Below are 19123 nucleotides of genomic sequence, written 5' to 3' on the forward strand. Positions count from 1 at the left end.
GAATTTTAGTGAAGCAGTTTTTATCAGCATGTTGAAAATTTTACTTAGAAAACAAATGTTAGGCTACTCTATCAACTAAGTCCTTCAGAAAACAATTCTGGCCTAGAATCCATCATTTTTAAAAGATAAAAAATAAAACCGTTAAATCTAAGAAGTTTCCTCCATCAGATACGAAAATATTTTTGAAGGCAATGAACAAAAAATGAAACATTTTTATTAAAAATATTTCAGTTATACATGTTTGTTTTGTTATAAAATAGTGCTTATTGTAACCTATTATGCATACACATCTACAGGCACAGAAAAAAGCCTGAAACTATATTCACCAAATTAACAGTAGTTATGCCCTGGTGGTGGGATGACTAAGTGAATTTTTAGGAACTCATCTACGCTTAAATTTTCTAGAATGTACCACGTGCACAATCAAATTGATTCTTTAAGCAATCAATGATGAAAATAAGATAACCATATACCATTTTTATTCATACACATTGTGCCTTCCCTGGATCCTTACTGTGAGATATGGAAGGCAAATGTCTGTTGAGAGTGTTTTTCTTGTCTATCTTGCCTCAAATTTAGTCAGGAATGATTAAAAACAAGCAATTAAGAAGCACATCTTAAAAGTCCACTATATTAGAATGGAATATTCTTCAGCCATCAAAAGGAATGAGGTACTGATACACACTACCACATGGATAAACCTTGAAAATATTATGCTAAGTGATAGAAGCCAGACATGAAAGACCACATAGCATATAATTCCATTTATATGAAATGTCTAGAATATGCAAATCCATACAGACAAAAAATTGATGAATAATTGCCAGGGGCTGAGGAAGGGGGAATAGGGAGTGACTGAGAAAGGCATGGGGTTTCTTTCTCAGGTGATGAAAATGTTCTGTAATTAGTGGTAATGGCAGCGCAATCTTGCAAATATACTAAATACCACTGAATTGTACATTTTATATGGGTGAATTTTATGGTATATGAATACATCAATTAAAAAAAAAAAGAGCCCACTGTATGCTTAGTATGTGAGAGATACAAAAATCTCAGGCCAGGCCATGGTGGCTCACACCTATAATCCCAGCACTTTGGCAGGCCGAGGCAGGGGGATCACTTGAGCCCAGGAATTTGAGAGCAGACCAGCCGGGGCAACATGGCAAAACCCTGTCTCTACAAAAAAAATACAAAAAACTTGCCAAGAGTGGTAGCGTATACCTACAGTCCAAGCTACCCAGGAAGCTGAGGTGGGAGGATCACCTGAGTCCAGGAGGTCACTGCACGCCAGCCTGGGCATCAGAGTGAGAGCCTGTCTCAAAAGCGCGCTCTCCCTCTCTCTCTCTCTCTCTCTCTCTCTCTCTCTCTCTATATATATATATATATAAAAGAACAATTTAGTACTCTATCACATGAATGAGAATGTGGGTAAAATGGAAATTCAGAAATGAAAAGGATGATTATGAACTGAGGTAGATGAGGTTTCAGCAAACAGGCATAAATTAATAGTAAGCATAAAGAAATAATGTTTTTAAACTATCCGTCATAACTTTACTTCCAAAATGCCTTTTCCTGACACTCTATGTTCTTTAAATACCATATTCTCAAGAATGTAAGATGACTTTATTAGCTCCTTTCCCATAAAGGAACCAAGCAAAATGGGGTTCCCTAGAGTTAAAGCCTCTGGGAAGCTGTTGTGAGAAATCTGACTATTCTCAATGAATCAAGTTATAAATGTGCTCCTGTCAACTTCTGAGGTAAATTGTTTTCATCATAAAGAGTGCAGCAATAATCGGGTCAAAAAAAAACAACAACACAGCTGTTACAGATCTACCCATACTACAAGGACAGCAAATTGCTGCGACATCTGAAAAGGCTCATGACAGCTTGCTTACTTGGTAACAGAGTAGTTTTTCCTCCTTAGGTAGAAAATGTGCATATTAGATCAGCCCTTCTTGGTGACCACATACACATTAAAATGTTAACTTCCTTTGAACTTAGAAATCAGGAACATCATTTTTTATAGTAGAAACCACAAAGAGAAGACATTAATCAATAAACAATAAACTCTAAAGCATATTTAAGAGCAGAAGATATAAATGACAGATCCCACAAGACAATACAAATATGAAGACATGCAGGGAAATCAATATTAATTAAAACAATGAGGTACCACTTAACAGCTACAGTTTGAGTATCCCCTATCTGAAACGCCTGGGACCAGAAGTGCCTCATATTTCAGAATTTTTTCTGATTTTAGAATATATGGATAACCAGTTAAGCATCCCTAATCCAAGTATCCAAAATCCAAAATGCACCCATGTGCATTTCCTTAGAGCATCATGTAGGCACTCAGAAAAGTTTTCAATTTTGGAGTATTTCAGATTTCAGATTTTTGGATTCACGATGCTCAACCTGTATTAAGCTGTCTTCAATTAAAAGACAAGATCCAACATAGATGAGGTTGTAAAAAAGTTATTTACTCAAATACACAATGGTAGTACTATAAATTATTTAAAATCCTATTTGGAAAGTAAAATAAACAATGTATCAAAAGTCACAGAATTATGTATATCTCATGATCTTACTCCTGGGAATTTATCCTAAAAAAAAATTGAAATGAAGAAAAACTCTGAACGCCTGAAGATTTTCACTGCAGTGTGAGGTCTACACATACAGTAAGATGGAAAAGTAAATATTCAAAAACATGAAAAAGTCTTTAAACAGGGAAAAAGTAAATTAAAATCACTTGCCAGAAGGACTATGACCCAGCCACCAACTCCTGTAAACATAAATATAGTGTTAGGAAAATGTTAAGAAAAAGTTACAAAACAGAACAACACTAGATTTTTTTAACTTTAAAAATATATGTACCATCGGCTGGGTGCAGTGGCTCACGCCTGTAATCCCAGCACTTTGGGAGGCTGAGGCAGGCGGATCACAAGGTCAGGAGATCGAGACCATCCTGGCTAACATGGTGAAACCGTCTCTACTAAAAATACAAAAATTAGCCAGGCATGGTGGCACGTGCCTGTAGTCCCAGCTACTCGGAAGGCTGGGGCAGGAGAATGGCATGAACCCGGGAGGCGGAGCTTGCAGTGAGCCGAGATCACGACACTGCACTCCAGCCTGGGGGAGACAGCAAGACTCAGTCTCAAAAAGAAAAAAAAAAAAAAAAAAAATTTATGTATATATACACACACACACACACACACACATATATACACACATACACACATAGATACACACACACACCCCCCCACCTTGGCCAGACAGGGTGACTCCTGCTCCTGCCTATAATCTCAGTACTTTGGGAGGCTGAGGTGTGAGGATCACTTCAGGCCAGGAGCTAGAGGCCAGTCTGAGCAACACAGTAAGACCCCATTTCCCCATTTATATTAAAAAAAAAAAAATTAGCTGGGTGTGGTAGCATGTAGCTGTAGTCTGTCCTAGCTACTCAAGAGACTGAGGTGGGAGGATCGCTTGACCCTAGGAATTCAAGGTTATAGTGAGCTATGATCGTGCCACTGCACTCCAGCTTGGGCTGTCTCCCAAAAAAAAAAAAAAAAAAGTAAAAATATGTATGTCGGTACACGCACACACACATATGTACCATCTAAAATATATATATATACTGACCTGTATGAAATACACAGAAAATCAGCGACACCAGGGGCAAGTATAGACATCACTTTTAAATTTTTAAAATCTCAACAGTAAAATAGTTTTATAATAAATTACAATTTAAAGTATACATAATACAAACTGGGATAAAGGAACATGAAAATATTTCATTAAAAATGGTAAATGTGATTACAACTTGTTTCTACCTCCTATAGTCATCTATCTCAAGAGAAGGAAAGTTCAGGGAAAAGTAAAAAAAAAAAACACTGTGTTAAGTTGTGCCAGGCCACCTACAGACTCGCTGCACAGTAATTCATATCAGTCATATCCAAATGAAGATTTGCCCTTCCAAAAATTCAAAGTCACAGATAATTTTCATTTAAAAACAATGGGTCACAGATTTAAGAGTTCTGTGTTTATAGAGCATGTATGTACTGTAACTATGATGTTATGCTATCAACACAAGAATGACTCATTTTAAAGAGGAATTATTTCAGATTAAAATCTGAAAGACTTTTCTAAGAGGAAATACAAAAATAAATGATTAGGGCATTTACAAAATGAGTCAGAGGCTAACGTTTATTCATTTGATTCAGAAAATCATGTGAAGTTCTAAGAAAGAAGAAAGGAACCAAGAGTATAAGATATTCCCTGTCACCAAAGGGAAATTAAGCTCTACAACAGCACCTTCAGAGTTTTCATTTATAAAAACTCAAATCCTTCAAGTTTACCTAAGAGGAAAAAAGAGAAAATTATGAAATGAACAATCTGTAAAAAGAGTGACACAAATCCTCCCCAAATTTTGCAACTCACAGGAAATACCACAGGAACAGCCAGGCAATTACGTTTGTAGAGAGATTAGGGGAAAATCCTAATGGTTTCTGTGTTTCACAATTCCTCTGTAGAAAGATAAATGTAAAACTATTACTTCAGTTTCTATATTTTGTTGTACCTCTTACGAAGGAAGGCCTGAAAATATTTTTTGTAAGAGGAGGATGCCACTAGGCTTCCTATAACCCAGTCAAGCAAAAACACCTCTCCCAACACAGCGATACAGAGCAGGGATTAAATTAAGATATAACCAAAGTTTCTTTCAAACTCATACACAGCCATTTAGCCCAACCATGGCTTCTAACACTGGGCGGGGTTTAGGAAGGAGATGCAGACCATTACAGTCCTCGAGGATACTCTGCCTGTCTCTGCACAGACCTGGAACTCTGCTCCAGTGCTCACTCTGCCAGCTGGGACTGCACACCAAGGGCACTGGTGAGCTTGGCTCCCTAATTCAGACATGCTGCACCCTAGCTGTGGGCTAGGCTGCCAGCATTCTGCAAGAAGTGTGCTGCTCAACTACCCCAGCCTGGGCTGTCCTTCCTTGTCTCTCCAATATCTGAGTAGGCAACCCACAGGGGTCTCCGGAACCTTCCTCAGGAGTCACAGGGACACTACATATTTGAGTCCTTTCCCTCAAAGAGACACTCTCTACCTCGCTGACAATGGGTCCCAACCTTATTAAAGTTATCAGAGAATCACTGTTTACAAAGGTCTATCATGATTTCTTAGCTGTTTCTCTAGAGTTCACTCCTGGAGCCATTAAACTGCTTTTAAAAATCTTCATCAATTACCATGAGTTACTTATACCAATGTTCTATTAAGGCTCAATGATATTAAACCTACTTCTACACTAAGTGTACCAATTTTTATGATGGCATATTTTTAACATCAACCCATCAGTTCCTATCAGTTACATCTGAGTTTATTTAAAGCAAAATCATAAAATCATATTCAAAGGATTTTTTTACATCATAAACTATTTCTTTGCTCACTTACAGCAAGTTAATAGAATTCAGAAATCAATAACATGAAGTCTCAGTATCAATGTGAACAATATTCTGTTAAAACATTAATCATGCATGGACTATCCTGACCATCCATTCAATACCATCTGGAGCACACAATCATATTCTGAAATAATCAACATTCTGGAAGAAAATGATAGAGCAAATATGAAGTGGTTACTTTAATTAAGGAAAAATTCATAAAGTAGCCCTGCTGGTCACTGATGTCTGGTAAGAGAACCACTTCGTATACATAAACAGGTAACAGGGACCTCTACATAGAAACTTATAGGAGTCACATCCTACCAAAGCCAGCCATGCCAAAGAAGCTCCTGGTTCTATGCCTTCCCCTCAATCCTAACTTCTTGCTGACATCAATAAGAAGTTTCATTCATTCACCCATTAGTACTTACTAAACACCTACTAAGAAAGCAATTAAAGCAAAAGGAACACAGTATGAAAAAGCTTGCCTTCTTTAGGGCACAGAAGAGAGGCTGGTAGTACACAAATGAGCATAGTATATAAAGTGATATGATAAAGAATTATGGAAGTGATGAGGAGAGGATGGCTGATCGTGATTAGGAAAGACACCTCAGGGTGCAGGGGACTTTTGAGCTGAGACTGAAGAAGCCACAGTCACTTGAAACATCTGAAGGAAGACATTTCATCAAAGGCCCAGAGGTGGTAATTCCACAACCAGAAAAAACGCCACATCAGGAATACAGACTTGTGCCAATGAGGGCAGAGGTAGAACAGGGGCTAGCTCGAGTAGGGCCTTATAGGTCAAGAATAAGGAGTATGGACTTTATTGCAAGGGAAAAGTCACTAGAGTGGTGATTTGCAACATGCAATTCTCAAACAGCATCAGCATCACCTGGCAACTTGTCAAATATGAAGTCCCAGGCCCTGATCTACACCTCCTGATTCAGAAACCCCAGAGGTGAGGCCCAGTACCCACACTTAAGCTTAAGAACCACTGCATTAGAGGGTTTTGAGCAGGGAAGTAACATGAAGCTAGGTTTCTGAGTAATTTGCTGTAAATAATGTAGAGTATTAGTTTCGCTAGCAAGTAACAGCAGTGTGTATTAATCTATGTATATATTAATTACAATACCAGTAGTTAACCCAACAACAATATCAATACATTATGATCATATACACGGGTATTTATATTTGCATACTTTGAATTTCAAGGAATTCCATTTCAATTACAAGAAATATTAAGACCTAAAACGTATTTTAAATTATCTACTCCACAGTTATAGCCTCAAGTCACCAAATGAGAAATCTAAAAATAGCCACACTTTTCCTCACTTCTCTCCCCAGAGTAGCTCACCTGATTCCTACACGGTCCTGTAGTGTCAATGTCATCCCCATCCTTCCAGAATAATTCAAAGACCATAAAACTTCCTCCAATCCATCCGTCCCTACCCACACACCTACCTCCAGCCAGAAGTAAATGTTCTCTTTGCTTCTCTGACAACCATTCACACTGTAGTTGTTTGTATCCCTGTCTTATCTGTCCTACTGGTCCAAACATTCTTTAGGACACAGGTTTTGGTTCTTAAATGGTTCTTCCCTGGTTTTTCTCCTCCTACATTGTACCTCATTCCCCAAAAAAACTCTGTCAGATCTCACACAAAGCAAATATGCAATACAAGTTTGTTGAACTGAACTGAAACTGTGACTCAGGGAATCAAAGTTCCACAAAGAGGAGAAAGTTAACAGGCGACAAGAACATGACAAAGAGGATGTTCACATCCTGAAGCATCAAGAAATGTTTATCTATAAATGGTATTACTTCACAGTGAACGTTTTCAAAGCCAGACAATGTCTCAAAGAATTCTGCTTAAGTAAACCTAAGAAACCTTTTCTCTTCTTTCAACTATGCCTGAAGCTGAATTTAGATAGGTTTCAAATTCTGAACGTATCCTCTAAAGCAACTCATCTTAGGCTACTCTGCTTCAATATCTGTCACAAACAACCAATGTATAAAGCAAAAGAACAAATACATTTAGTTAATTCCTCCCTGACTCCAACTATTGATAAGTTTAGTGTTGGTGTGCTTCCTTCTAAACTGAGCCTTGTTGTGTGCCAGGCATTTGTGTTATTTTATGTAAAGGTACTGTTACAGATTTCATTCTATTTTTTATTTTTACTCACTAAGCACTACATTTTTTAAGATCTATCCATGATGATCGAACTACAACCAATCCATTGCTTCTAGTTATTTCCTTCCTACTTCCCACTTTCCTATGGAAGTAGAGGCAAGAACTACACTCACCAAAGAAAATCCAAAATAAGAATATTCATTCATCCAGTAACTCAAACAATATTAAATCCCTACAGTATGCCAAACACTGTGTAAGTGTTAGAAACACAAAGTTGAAAAGGCATGGTCCACGTCCTCTTAGAGCTTATGGAACAACGAAGAAGCACCGCAAACAATGAAAAGGGTGCAATGTTGAGAAATGAGAACTTCCTGGTGAAAGTATATTTAAAGCATCTGAAGTCCAGCGAGAACAGAAAAAAAATCCCCTCCATGCAGTGGAAGAAGGCTTAACATTAAGTACTATTAAGCTGAAACTGTAGGATGAATAACACAAGCAGGAAGAGAACCATCTAGGGAGAGAGAAACATTGTGTATAAAGACACAGGAAACTGTGGCATGCCCTCACAATTATAGTCCTGGAACTGCTGAAGCATAGAGGTGGGAGGCAAGGCAGGACAAATAAGAAGAGATGGGTCAATTCTCAATCCACAAGCCACGAATGTGCTGCAAAAACTTTCAATGCACAAAATTTGTTTTATACACACACTGTTAAGGCAAAGTCCGATGGAGTGGAGCAAGTCATGGAGGGCAATAGGCAAGAGTGGAGAGCAATATGCAACAGAGTACAACTTGCAGTGAGCAAGAGGAAACACAATTCCAAAGGCAGGGCGAATGAACTGCGAGGTGACCGAGTGCTCTTCTGCACAGCACAAGGCATTCCCACTACTGTGCCACAGCTGGTGCTATGTTTTAATAGATGACTTGATGTTTTGAGTTTTTCAATCATTTCCATTATGCAGCTAAAAGTTCTGAAATGGAAATGTATCAATGACACAAAAAGGCTGAAATCCACTGGGCTACACAATAAAGAAACTTTCTATCTCACTAAAGAGTTTATATATTTTATGCTGTAAGGAACAGAGGTCAGACTTGAAGAATTCTGGAGAGGGAAGAGACACGCTGCTGTTTCTAAAAGACCACCACGGAAGCAGTGCCTTAAATGGCCTGATGGGGCAGAGAACACAAAAGGTAAGAACATAGATAAGGAGAGCATTACAACAGTACAGGTAGGAGAGGGGTGAGGCCAAACAGGTGCCCCAGGGAATGGAGAACAGGGATCTGTGTGCCCTGGTGACTCAACAGCTCCAGGAGAAAACAGAAGAGAGGAAAGGAAGCAGGATGAAAGTCCAGGTCCCTGGCTACTAAAAGCAACAAGCAAAACCTACCAGAGAAAGAGCCAATCTACCTTTAAAATAAAAGCATTATCCAAAATAGATGCCCCCCAACCTTTTCAGGAAATTAACAAAATTTTTGAAAATTACCTACATATCACAAACTAAGCAGTTATTATCTAGATCTTGTTGTGATGCAGAAAACACTGGCACGAAGAGACCGTTTCTAGAATTAAAGTTAACTCTGACTTGATTTTCCTAGGTCACTCGCTACTTTATGCCGGAAAAATGAAGATATTATTGTTTTAAAATTAAAAAAAAAAAGGCGGGGGAGTCAAGGAACTTTTAAGTTGAAGCATCAGAAGCTTCCAGCGCACTCGGATCATGTGATCAAAAGTAAAGCTGTCCTAAAGCATTGTAGGACAGACTACGGCTTCCTTGAGAAACCTGATACACACTACTCGGCTTCCTTGAGAAACCTGATACACACTACTCGGTTTTAAAGAAACATGGTGACAGAAGGCTTTCTCTCAAGCCTAAATTTAAACTGCTCTGTGTAGCTGTCAGAGCTCTCTGGTGATATAAAAAGTATGGTTTCTCTTTAGTCCCACAGGAAGGAGTTGTGGATACAGGAGTGATCTTCCACGATTCCTGTCTTGTCTTACTTCCAACCCTGGGTACTACTGTTAGTAGTACCCAGTGTTACTGTTTCTCCTCTCACCCTTGGGGCGTCTGAGGGTCAATAAAACAATTTATCAGAGAAAGTGACAAACTCTTGAGTGCCTTCACAACCAATTCTTACTGTCAGCTGGGCCTTAGGTGTAGTAAAAAACAAAAAAATAAATAAAATTAAAACTCTTTATTTTTGGCAGCTTTCTGTAGACTTTCCTACTCTTCCCATCTTGCCCAAGTCTTACACTCTGGCACCTGTAAGATCCGCTGTCCACACAGCAACAGAGTGAGCTTTCCTAATCAATCAGGTTGTCGCTTTTGCTTACTAAACCTCTTCTGTGGCTCCCACGTCCCTTCCCATGCCACCTCCACCCTTCCCTCTGGCCCACAAAAACCTATATGCTGACTGGTCTTTTCCTCAGCTCTAGTCACTCTGCCCTCTGCCCATGAAGCCCTGCCCTGACCCTGCCGCCCCCTCTTCCCCCGCCCCCCGCCCCAGCCTCTAGTGCTTCCTCGGGGCCTCTGCACCAGTCCCTGGGAATCATGCCCACTTGAAATGCTCCACCTGCAAATCTTCACAGGAGCAGCTCCTTGTCATTCAGGTCTCAGCTGAAAGGTCACTTCCTGACCATCCAATCTAAAGTAGCCATCGCAGTCACATTACCCTTCTTAAATCCCATTTAACTCTCATGTTTTTCTTTTTTGTTTATTTTCTCTCTCTCTCCCACCCAAATCCCCCATTAAGCACTATGAAAGAAAGGTAGCCGGGCGCGGTGGCTCAAGCCTGTAATCCCAGCACTTTGGGAGGCCGAGACGGGTGGATCATGAGGTCAGGAGATCGAGACCATCCTGGCTAACACGGTGAAACCCCGTCTCTACTAAAAAATACAAAAAAAACTAGCCGGGTGAGGTGGCGGGCGCCTGTAGTCCCAGCTACTCGGGAGGCTGAGGCAGGAGAATGGCGTGGACCCGGGAGGCGGAGCTTGCAGTAAGCTGAGATCCGGCCACTGCACTCCAGCCTGGGAGACAGAGCGAGACTCCGTCTCAAAAAAAAAAAAGAAAGGTAAAGCTCCCTGAAAACTTCCTTTCCTGTCTCCATAGCATTTACAACAGTGCCTGGAATACAGAAGATAGTAACTAAATATCTTTTGAGCAGATGTTATCCCCAAAAGGCCATCCAAAAACAACCAAATGGTTAATGAGGGAGAATGAAAAGCAATGATTTAATGTGATTTCATTCAAAATCAGCCCCTAATCTATTTCCAACAAAGGTATCTGACTACATTGAATTACTGCTCCCTACACAGACAGTCCTGAAGCTGCAAGTGGAGACACTCACTCCACTCCCATCTGGACACGTCAAAGTCATTGCTGCACCACTCAAGTAACTGGAAACGGCTGAATGACACTGGTCATCTCACAGCAGACATTGTATGTGTCCCTGTCCTCCACTTCTCCCAACATGCCTATCCTACTCTGCTCCTTTCCTATTAGGATGGTGCAAAAGTAACTGTGGTTTTGCCATTAAAGGTGATGGTAAGAACCGAAATTACTTTTGCACCAACCTAATATATTATCACCTTCAAGCCACATTTACAGATATCATCTCAAGAAAGACTATTTAACACCCCTTATTCAAAAGCTAATTATCACACCCCTTCTCTTTCCCTGCAGATGTGGAAGATCTGAGATGTCTATGGTAGTATTATTAGATAGAGGTGGGAAGAAATAGCTATTGAGATGTTTCCTTTGCCCAGGGGGAGGTAACCACCTCCACATCATTTAACAAGTCCGTAAGAGAACTATTTACCAATCTTCTCATCCAGTATGGATTTAAGTTAGGGAAGATGTCTCCATTTTTTTTTTTTTTTTCATTTTTCCTTTTCTACTTTAAAACTACAGTAGGATTATGCTTTGAAAAGCAATTTTTGAAGTTACAATTAGCCAAAAGAACATCATTACCACTGTTTGCCCTGTCAAACATATAAAAATATTGTGACCCCAAGCATTTGCCATCTTGAACAGAGCATGTGTTTGCGGGCAGGCAGTTCAAATCTCATTTCTACTAGTGACCAGAAACAAATTACTTAAACCCTTTGAGCTTCAAATTCCTTATCTGTTGAATGAGAGTGGGAAGATCAACTTCAGAGTGTAATAAGGGGATTAGACAGGATAACCAACCTAAATCACCAGGCACAGTGTGAGGCACAGAAAGGGGGCTCCTCTTCATCTCCAGGAGAGAAGTTAGAGTGAAGCTTACACTCTCCCTGCTTTTACATATAAATTGTTCACTGCCCTGTGGAAGAACAGTAAACTGCCTTAATTATTTTTTGTTACCACAAGTAGTTTACTGGTAATCTATAATAGTTTATTCATCATGGTTTTCTACTACCTTTCAATGCTTGTGCCTTAAGGGATTTTGGGTTGATATGTTTGAAATTTAAATAAAGTAGTATTAAGTTATAAACCTGTATCCAAAAAAACAACTGAAGTATGCACTTCAAAAGTCAAAGTTCGGCCAAGTGCAGTCGCTCACGCCTATAATTCCAGCACTTTGAGAGGCAGATCACTTGAGGTCAGGAGTTCGAGACCAGCCTGGCCAACATGGTGAAACCCCGTCTCTACTAAAAATAGAAAAAAAAATGTAGCTGGGTGTGGTGGCGCACTCCTGTAATCCCAACTACTCGGGAGGCTGCTGCTAGAGAATCACTTGAGCCCAGGAGGCAGAGGTTGCAGTGAGCTGAGATGACGCCATGCCACTGCACTCTAGCCTGAGTGATAGAGCAAGACTCTGTCTAAACAAACAAACAGACAAAAAAGTGAAAGTTCAGTACTTACTGGCCAAATGAACCTATTCATCAAAAATCTGGTTTGATTATCCAAATAAATAATTTGGTTTTGAGTATATTTTATGTAGAAAAAAGTTTCTAAATCTGTAAAACTACTTTTCCTGCCCATTATCTAATAATGTTTAAAAGTTGCATTTCTTTGATAAGACATTTATTTTGATAAGACGGTATGCAAAGTGTTTTAAGAAATCACTGACTACTTAAAACTTAATGCTCCTGAAGGATCCCCGAATGACCCAATAAGACATAGAATTTTAATGTCTCACCTACCACTTCAATATAACTATACATTTCATACATAGTCACATTATCTATGTTTTCTTTTTTCAGTTACATCTGATTAAAGAGAATGTTCTGTTCAGTAACTAGCACACCATCAAAAAACAAGTATTTAAATAATGTGCAGCTTAAGTGGCATGAGCTGAAAAGAACACTCTGGATTCCTAAACTCTTAATTGCTAAACTCTTAACTGCTATTCTTCTTACTCTGTGAGATCCTTGTGGAGAAGCTGGTGAGAGCACATACTGGTATGCAGTTATCCTATTTAAGCTAAGGAGAGGCTAGATAACACGAGCTTCAAGAATACTCAGTGTTAACTTAGCTTTAGAAAGACTGTTTAAGAGTGCCACACACTATGGAAGATCACCAAAAGAGATAAAGGTCTACAGTATTCTTAAAAGCTCCAAAAAAGAAAGTTTTGTTTTCTTGTCTGCTGGGGCGGTGGGGATAAAGACAGAGGGAACACAGTTCTTCCTAGAAGCAGTGTATGTGAATAAATGACCCTCCATGTGTCTTCCAGATAAATAGATTCTCCTTAATTGTTAAATATAAGCAGGTGTACGCTTGTGTAAATTTCTTTTAAAAAGTCTAAATCTGATTTCTCTGAAACAGGTAAAAATACAGAAATTTTCAAACATCTTTCAGCTTTTAAGAGCTGAAGTCACAAGGCAACAAAACTAATGCACATGAAATGTGAGACACTACCGGGCGCGGTGGCTCATGCCTGTAATCCCAGCACTTTGGGAGGCCGAGGCTAGTGGATCACCAGGGTCAGGAGTTCAAGACCAGCCTGGACAATATGGTAAAACCCCGTCTCTACTAAAAAATACAAAAATTAGGCCAGGTGCGGTGGCTCAAGCCTGTAATCCCAGCACTTAGGGAGGCCAAGACAGGCGGATCACGAGGTCAGGAGATCGAGACCATCCTGGCTAACACGGTGAAACCCCGTCTCTACTAAAAAATACAAAAAACTAGCTGGGCGAGGTGGCGGGCGCCTGTAGTCCCAGCCACACGGGAGGCTGAGGCAGGAGAATGGCGTAAACCTGGGAGGCAGAGCTTGCAGTGAGCTGAGATCCGACCACTGCATTCCAGCCTGGGCGACAGAGCAAGACTCCGTCTCAAAAAAAAAAAAAATACAAAAATTAGCTGAGTGTAACCTGTAATCCCAGCTACTTGGGAGGGTGAGGCAGAGAACTGCTTGAACCTGGGAGGCGGAGGCTGCAGTAAGCCGAGATGGTGCTACTGCACTCCAGCCTGGGCTACAGAGTCACAGAGTGCTGAGACTCTGTCTCAAAAAAAAAAAAAAAAAAGAAAGAAATGTGAAATATTTTGCACATCTCTAAAAATAGATTATTTGTTTAACAGCTTTTGGTAACTGTAATTCTATAAAGCTAGGAACCTCTCTTTAGGGACCTAATCTAAACTTTATTCTGGAATAAAGCCTGATCTAAGCTAATATTCTACACTATTACTCAAGCAAAAAGAATTCTTTCAAAATATGATATAATCATACAAATAAAATGTTTTAAATACATAACTTGAAATCATACAAATATAATGTTCCAAATACATAACTTGAAAGATTTTGTTTCAAAACACAATTTCAGTTGTTTTGTGCAAATCTGTGCAAATAAAACCAGACCTTTGTAAATAATAATACAAGAATTTAAGCAAAAGTTAAGCTACTGGTCTGTGGAGCTGCACACTTTGCAGTTATGCTCAGAAATATACAAATTCTACTGATCAGCTGGTCAAACTGCTAAAGGAGATACTGTAATATCCCATTTTTTCCCTAGACCCTCAAAATTAGAAGCTCAAATTTTATTTTGCAGCATCATGAAATAATTATGCCTGTGCAGAAACTGAAAGATAAAATGCCATAAACTTAGAAATTAAACTATGATCACTTCAACTGAGCTTTTTAAAATAAGCTATTTTTTTTTTTTTTTTTTTTTTTTTTTTTTTTGAGACGGAGTCTCACGCTGTTGCCCAGGCTGGAGTGCAGTGGCGCGATCTCGGCTCACTGCAAGCTCCGCCTCCCGGGTTCCCGCCATTCTCCTGCCTCAGCCTCCTGAGTAGCTGGGACTACAGGCGCCCGCCACCGCGCCCGGCTAATTTTTTGTATTTTTAGTAGAGACGGGGTTTCACTGTGGTCTCGATCTCCTGACCTTGTGATCCGCCCGCCTCGGCCTCCCAAAGTGCTGGGATTACAGGCTTGAGCCACCGCGCCCGGCCTATTTTCTTTTTTTTTTTTTTTTTTTTTTTCTGAGACAGTCTCGCTCTGTCCCCCAGGCTGGAGTGCAATGGTGCCATCTCAGCTCACTGCAACCTCTGCCTCAAGGGTTCAAGCGATTTTCCTGCCTCAGCCTCCTGAGTAGCTGGGATTACAGGTGCACGCTACCACACCCGCTAATTTTTGTATTTTTATTAGAGACAGGGTTTCACTATGTTGAGGCTGGTCTCGAACTCCTGACCTCATGATCCACCCCCTCAGCCTCCCAAAGTTCTAGGATTACAGGCGTAGCTATCGCGCCCGGCCCAGCTGTTATTTTCTTTAAAATATCTGTATAAAGGCTATATGATGATGTCGGTTTGACTGCATTGTCATACAGTAACCACCAGGCATGTGGCTATTTAAATATAATTAAAATTAACTCTTAAGTTCAGTTCTTCAGTTCCCTTGGCCACATTTGAAGTGCAGGAGCCACATGTGGCTGGTGACTGCCATGCTGGACAGCACAGATACAGAGCATTTCCATTACAGCTGGACACTCAGGCCAAATATACAGCATCTCCAACTACCAAGTGACAGGCAAATTCAAGCCTTCTGGTTTTCCAGGTGGCGCTACCAAATACTGTGTAGTTTTGTAAATAATTTTTTTTAATTTATCATTTCAACAGTAGGTACAAACAAAAATTTTTATGAAACTATTAGCTGAAAAGAGCAGAGTAGCTTTTAGAGTTAGCCAAGCTCTTTCTTAAGAACACATTTTTGTTCTGAGCATAACACTTCACGAAATCAAAGTAATGAATAAAAGATATCTAATGTAATTTTCAAATGACTAAGAATTTTTGCTTGCGATAACTGCCTCCCTTTATTTGATAATCAAGTACAACGAATGGATCACTAAAAAGCCAAATTCTCGAAGTGCAAATAATCTCTTCTTTCATCAGGAAAAAGATGATGTCAAGTATGAAAGTATAACCAGTTTTTCCTCAGCAAGTTGTAGAAATATCACAGAACTAGAGATACTAACAATGGCAGGTATCTGAAAGTGAGAGTAATTATCACTCCCATTTCTGCAGTACCCTATCATTACCTCTACTGTGATTTGCAGAGCTTGCTATTTATTCTTAGTTAGCCTTCTAAAATACATCTTCCACTTTTGGTTTTGGAACCAATTATCGCTTCGTGTCCCATATAAAAGAAAACCACTTGATCCTGTACCATTTGGTGAGAAAACACACGAACACAATTTATTTGCACTTCTTTTTTTTTGAGATGGAGTCTCTCTCGGCTCACTGCAACCCCACCTCCGGGGTTCAAGCAATTCTCCTGCCTCAGCCTCTCGAGTAGCTGGGGCTACAGGCGCATGCCACCACGCCCAGCTAATTTTTGTATTTTTAGTAGAGACGAGGTTTCACCATGCCGGCCAGGAGGATCTCAATCTCTTGACCTCGTGATCCGCCCGCCTCGGCCTCCCAAAGTGCTGAGATTACAGGCATGAGCCACCGCGCCTGGCCTATTTGCACATTTTTAATAAATGCAGTCTAAATAGTAAACCATTATCTTCAGAATGCCTTTAAAAGCAAATCAAGGAATGTACCTAATGCCACAGAACTGTACATTTAAATATAGTTAAAATGGTAAATTTTATTTCATGCATGTTTTACCACAATAAAAGTACATCAAGGCCAACTGTCTACATTCTGAGACTACCCATTTTTTTACATTAAATGTGCTTTTCCTGGTAAGTTGGTTAGAATTTTTCAAAGTAATGTAACAAAATTACATTCATGTTGGAATAAAAGTCCAAGCATATTAAAAGCCAAAGATGAGAAATATACTTAATAAAAGTTTTATTTTCAAATATCCAAAATATTACAGTATAAAGACACATATAACATGAGTCTACTAAATGAAAAATTATTTCATATTTTTATATATCACAAATCTGAGAATCTCCAGTTTAACCAACACTGGAAATTCAAAGGCTTTTATCTACCACCTATTGCAAGCTAGACATACTAATCACACTTCCTTCATAAACATAACTCTAATCCTCAAACCACCCTAAGAGCTGAGTACTATTATCCCCATTTTACAGATGATGAAACTGAGGGACAACTTTTTTTTAAGTGGCTATAGCCACTAAAGGTAGTAGCTGAGCAATACTGAAGTGTTAGTCTGACTTCAAAGCTGGTGTATGTGCCATCACACCACAATGAGTCCGTGTTAGGATTCTATTCTGACATCAGAAAGGCAATCAGAAGAACCATATTGCTAAATTGAATGTAGTCTCAAGAGCCACATAACGTTTTATGAATTCGGCTACACAACGGATACCTTCGTAGGGTATCTCCAAAGGATACCTTGACAAAAAACAAGGAAGAAACCATATAGCAACAACTGATACGTGTTTCTCTTGCTCCCATTATTAGGAAAAATTCACAGACAATCCGTACAAGTTATTTCAACAAAAAGAGATGTAAATCCAGGAAATAAAAATCTTAACAGCAAAATCCATCACCCTTATCTATGCTATGGTCCATTATTTCAATATTGAGTATTCACACCACAAACCTGACTTCATAACCAGGCATTAAACTAAGATGCATAATGCTACTTTCAAATTCCTTTTATCCTGGCAGGACAAAATATCCCAAACCATCTAAACCCAATTACTAATTCTAGTGAATTAAGTCGGCCCGAGAGTTCAGGACGCCCTCCATGACACAAGTAGGGGGCCAGGGGACAGCATATTATATACTCTGTATACGTGACTGCAAACTTTGTCATCACTCTATTCCACAGACTTCATAAAAGTAAAAGCTTTTTGTTTCTTTGTCTAAACAAATGGAGCCACAAGCATAGGATACCTGCAAGATGTCCCCACTTCAGTGGGAGAGGTGCAAGTACAACTTCCATGAAGAAACTCGCTACTTAAGTCTGCAGAAGCCACCGCAAACCTCCATTCCGCGATCGTTAAATGACAAGAGACATTTCAGAAACGTCTCAAACCTGCTGTTCACCTGTGGCCTGGTGGCCGTGTCAAAAGCCTGCGGAGCTCCTAAAGAACACACTAATCCTCTCCGGAGGTCTTGCTAAACAAGCTGTGGGAAATGAAGGGAGCTAGGCACGTACGCTTTCCTGCAATCTAAAACTTCCGAGACTGCATTTACCACAACCAGTTTCCACAAAGAGGTAAGGGTGACTTAGCTGCTACTGCGGATATCAAGATCGAAATTCGAAAAGGTACCCGTTCCAGTAACGTATGTTTCACTCCAGTAAAAAGTTGAAAGAAAAAAAAAAAAAAAAGACCCAGCAAAGAACAAGGTCCCCAGTTCCCGTATTCTTGACCTTCAAGAACTGCAAAAAAGTCAAGACCCAGTGAAAGACGAAAAGTTTGAGTGGCTGCTGGGCTCGCGGGCGGCACGCCTGACTCCGAAGCAGCTGGGGGAACCCGCCTCGCGGTCAGGGTCTCGCCGCGTCCCCAGGCCGGCTGTGGGCGCAGAACGCTGAGGATGGAGCCTCCCCCTCCAGAAACCCGCTCGAAGCTCGGAAAGCCCCGGCCCCTCCGCGCGGGCTCCCGGCCCCGGGCTCCTTCCCCGACGCGCCTGAGGGCGCGGACCAGCCCCCGGCACGCGACCCCGCACACTTCCGGGCCCGATGCCCCGGCCGCTCGCCCCCTTACCGGCATCATCTTGGACCCGAACCGCATGGAAGCTGGTGGCCAGACTGCGGCCCCGGCCGAGCTGAGGCGCCCCGGGGGTCGCGGATGCGGGGGAGGGGAGCGGAGAGCGAGGCCGCCCGGACCTGTTGCGAGGCGGCGGCGGCGGCGGCGGCGGCGCGCGGGTCCGCAGGGCCCTCCGCGCGGGCTGGGGCACCACCGAGCCCCGGGCCGACCCCCCCGGCCGGACCCCCTGACGTGCTTTGTCTCTTTGACGCTCGCGACGGTCGGGGCTCCCTCCTCCGCTCCGAAACCAACTAATCCCGGGCCGGGCCCCAGCCGAGCCCGCGCCGGCTCCGCCCCCCGCGCCGACCCCGCCCGCGGCGCGCCTGGAGGCCTGGGGGAGGGGCGCCCGCGAGAACAGGAGCCGCGCGCGCCTGCGCGGGCCTGGCGGCGCGGACCGGGAGCTGCGGCTGCCGACAGCCTTTTCTTTCTTCGCCTCGGACTTAAGTGCGGTCGGGGCCG

The 19123-nt window shown here is 41.2% G+C and overlaps 1 protein-coding gene and 1 long non-coding RNA gene across 3 annotated transcripts in view; both read right to left on the reverse strand.

Moving 5' to 3' along the window:
* LOC105478208 (tumor protein p53 binding protein 2) overlaps positions 1-18914 on the reverse strand; it is a 68700-nt gene extending 49786 nt beyond the window's left edge. Inside the window, exon 1 of one of the 2 annotated variants that reach the window (XM_011735335.3) lies at positions 18623-18914. In XM_011735335.3, the coding sequence (XP_011733637.2) occupies positions 18623-18649 (27 nt within the window). In that variant the 5' untranslated portion in view covers positions 18650-18914. The remainder of the gene's footprint in view (positions 1-18622) is intronic. The other variant, XM_011735342.3, reaches the window with a different exon arrangement.
* LOC139359064 (uncharacterized) lies at positions 7633-10040 on the reverse strand. Its single transcript, XR_011614639.1, has 2 exons — positions 9386-10040; positions 7633-9353 (listed from the first exon to the last, which is right to left on the reverse strand). It is a non-coding gene; the product is annotated as an uncharacterized lncRNA (long non-coding RNA).
* Positions 18915-19123: the final 209 nt, after the last annotated feature.

This window comes from Macaca nemestrina, chromosome 1, assembly GCF_043159975.1.
Source record: "Macaca nemestrina isolate mMacNem1 chromosome 1, mMacNem.hap1, whole genome shotgun sequence".
NCBI classification, from domain to species: Eukaryota; Metazoa; Chordata; class Mammalia; order Primates; family Cercopithecidae; genus Macaca; species Macaca nemestrina.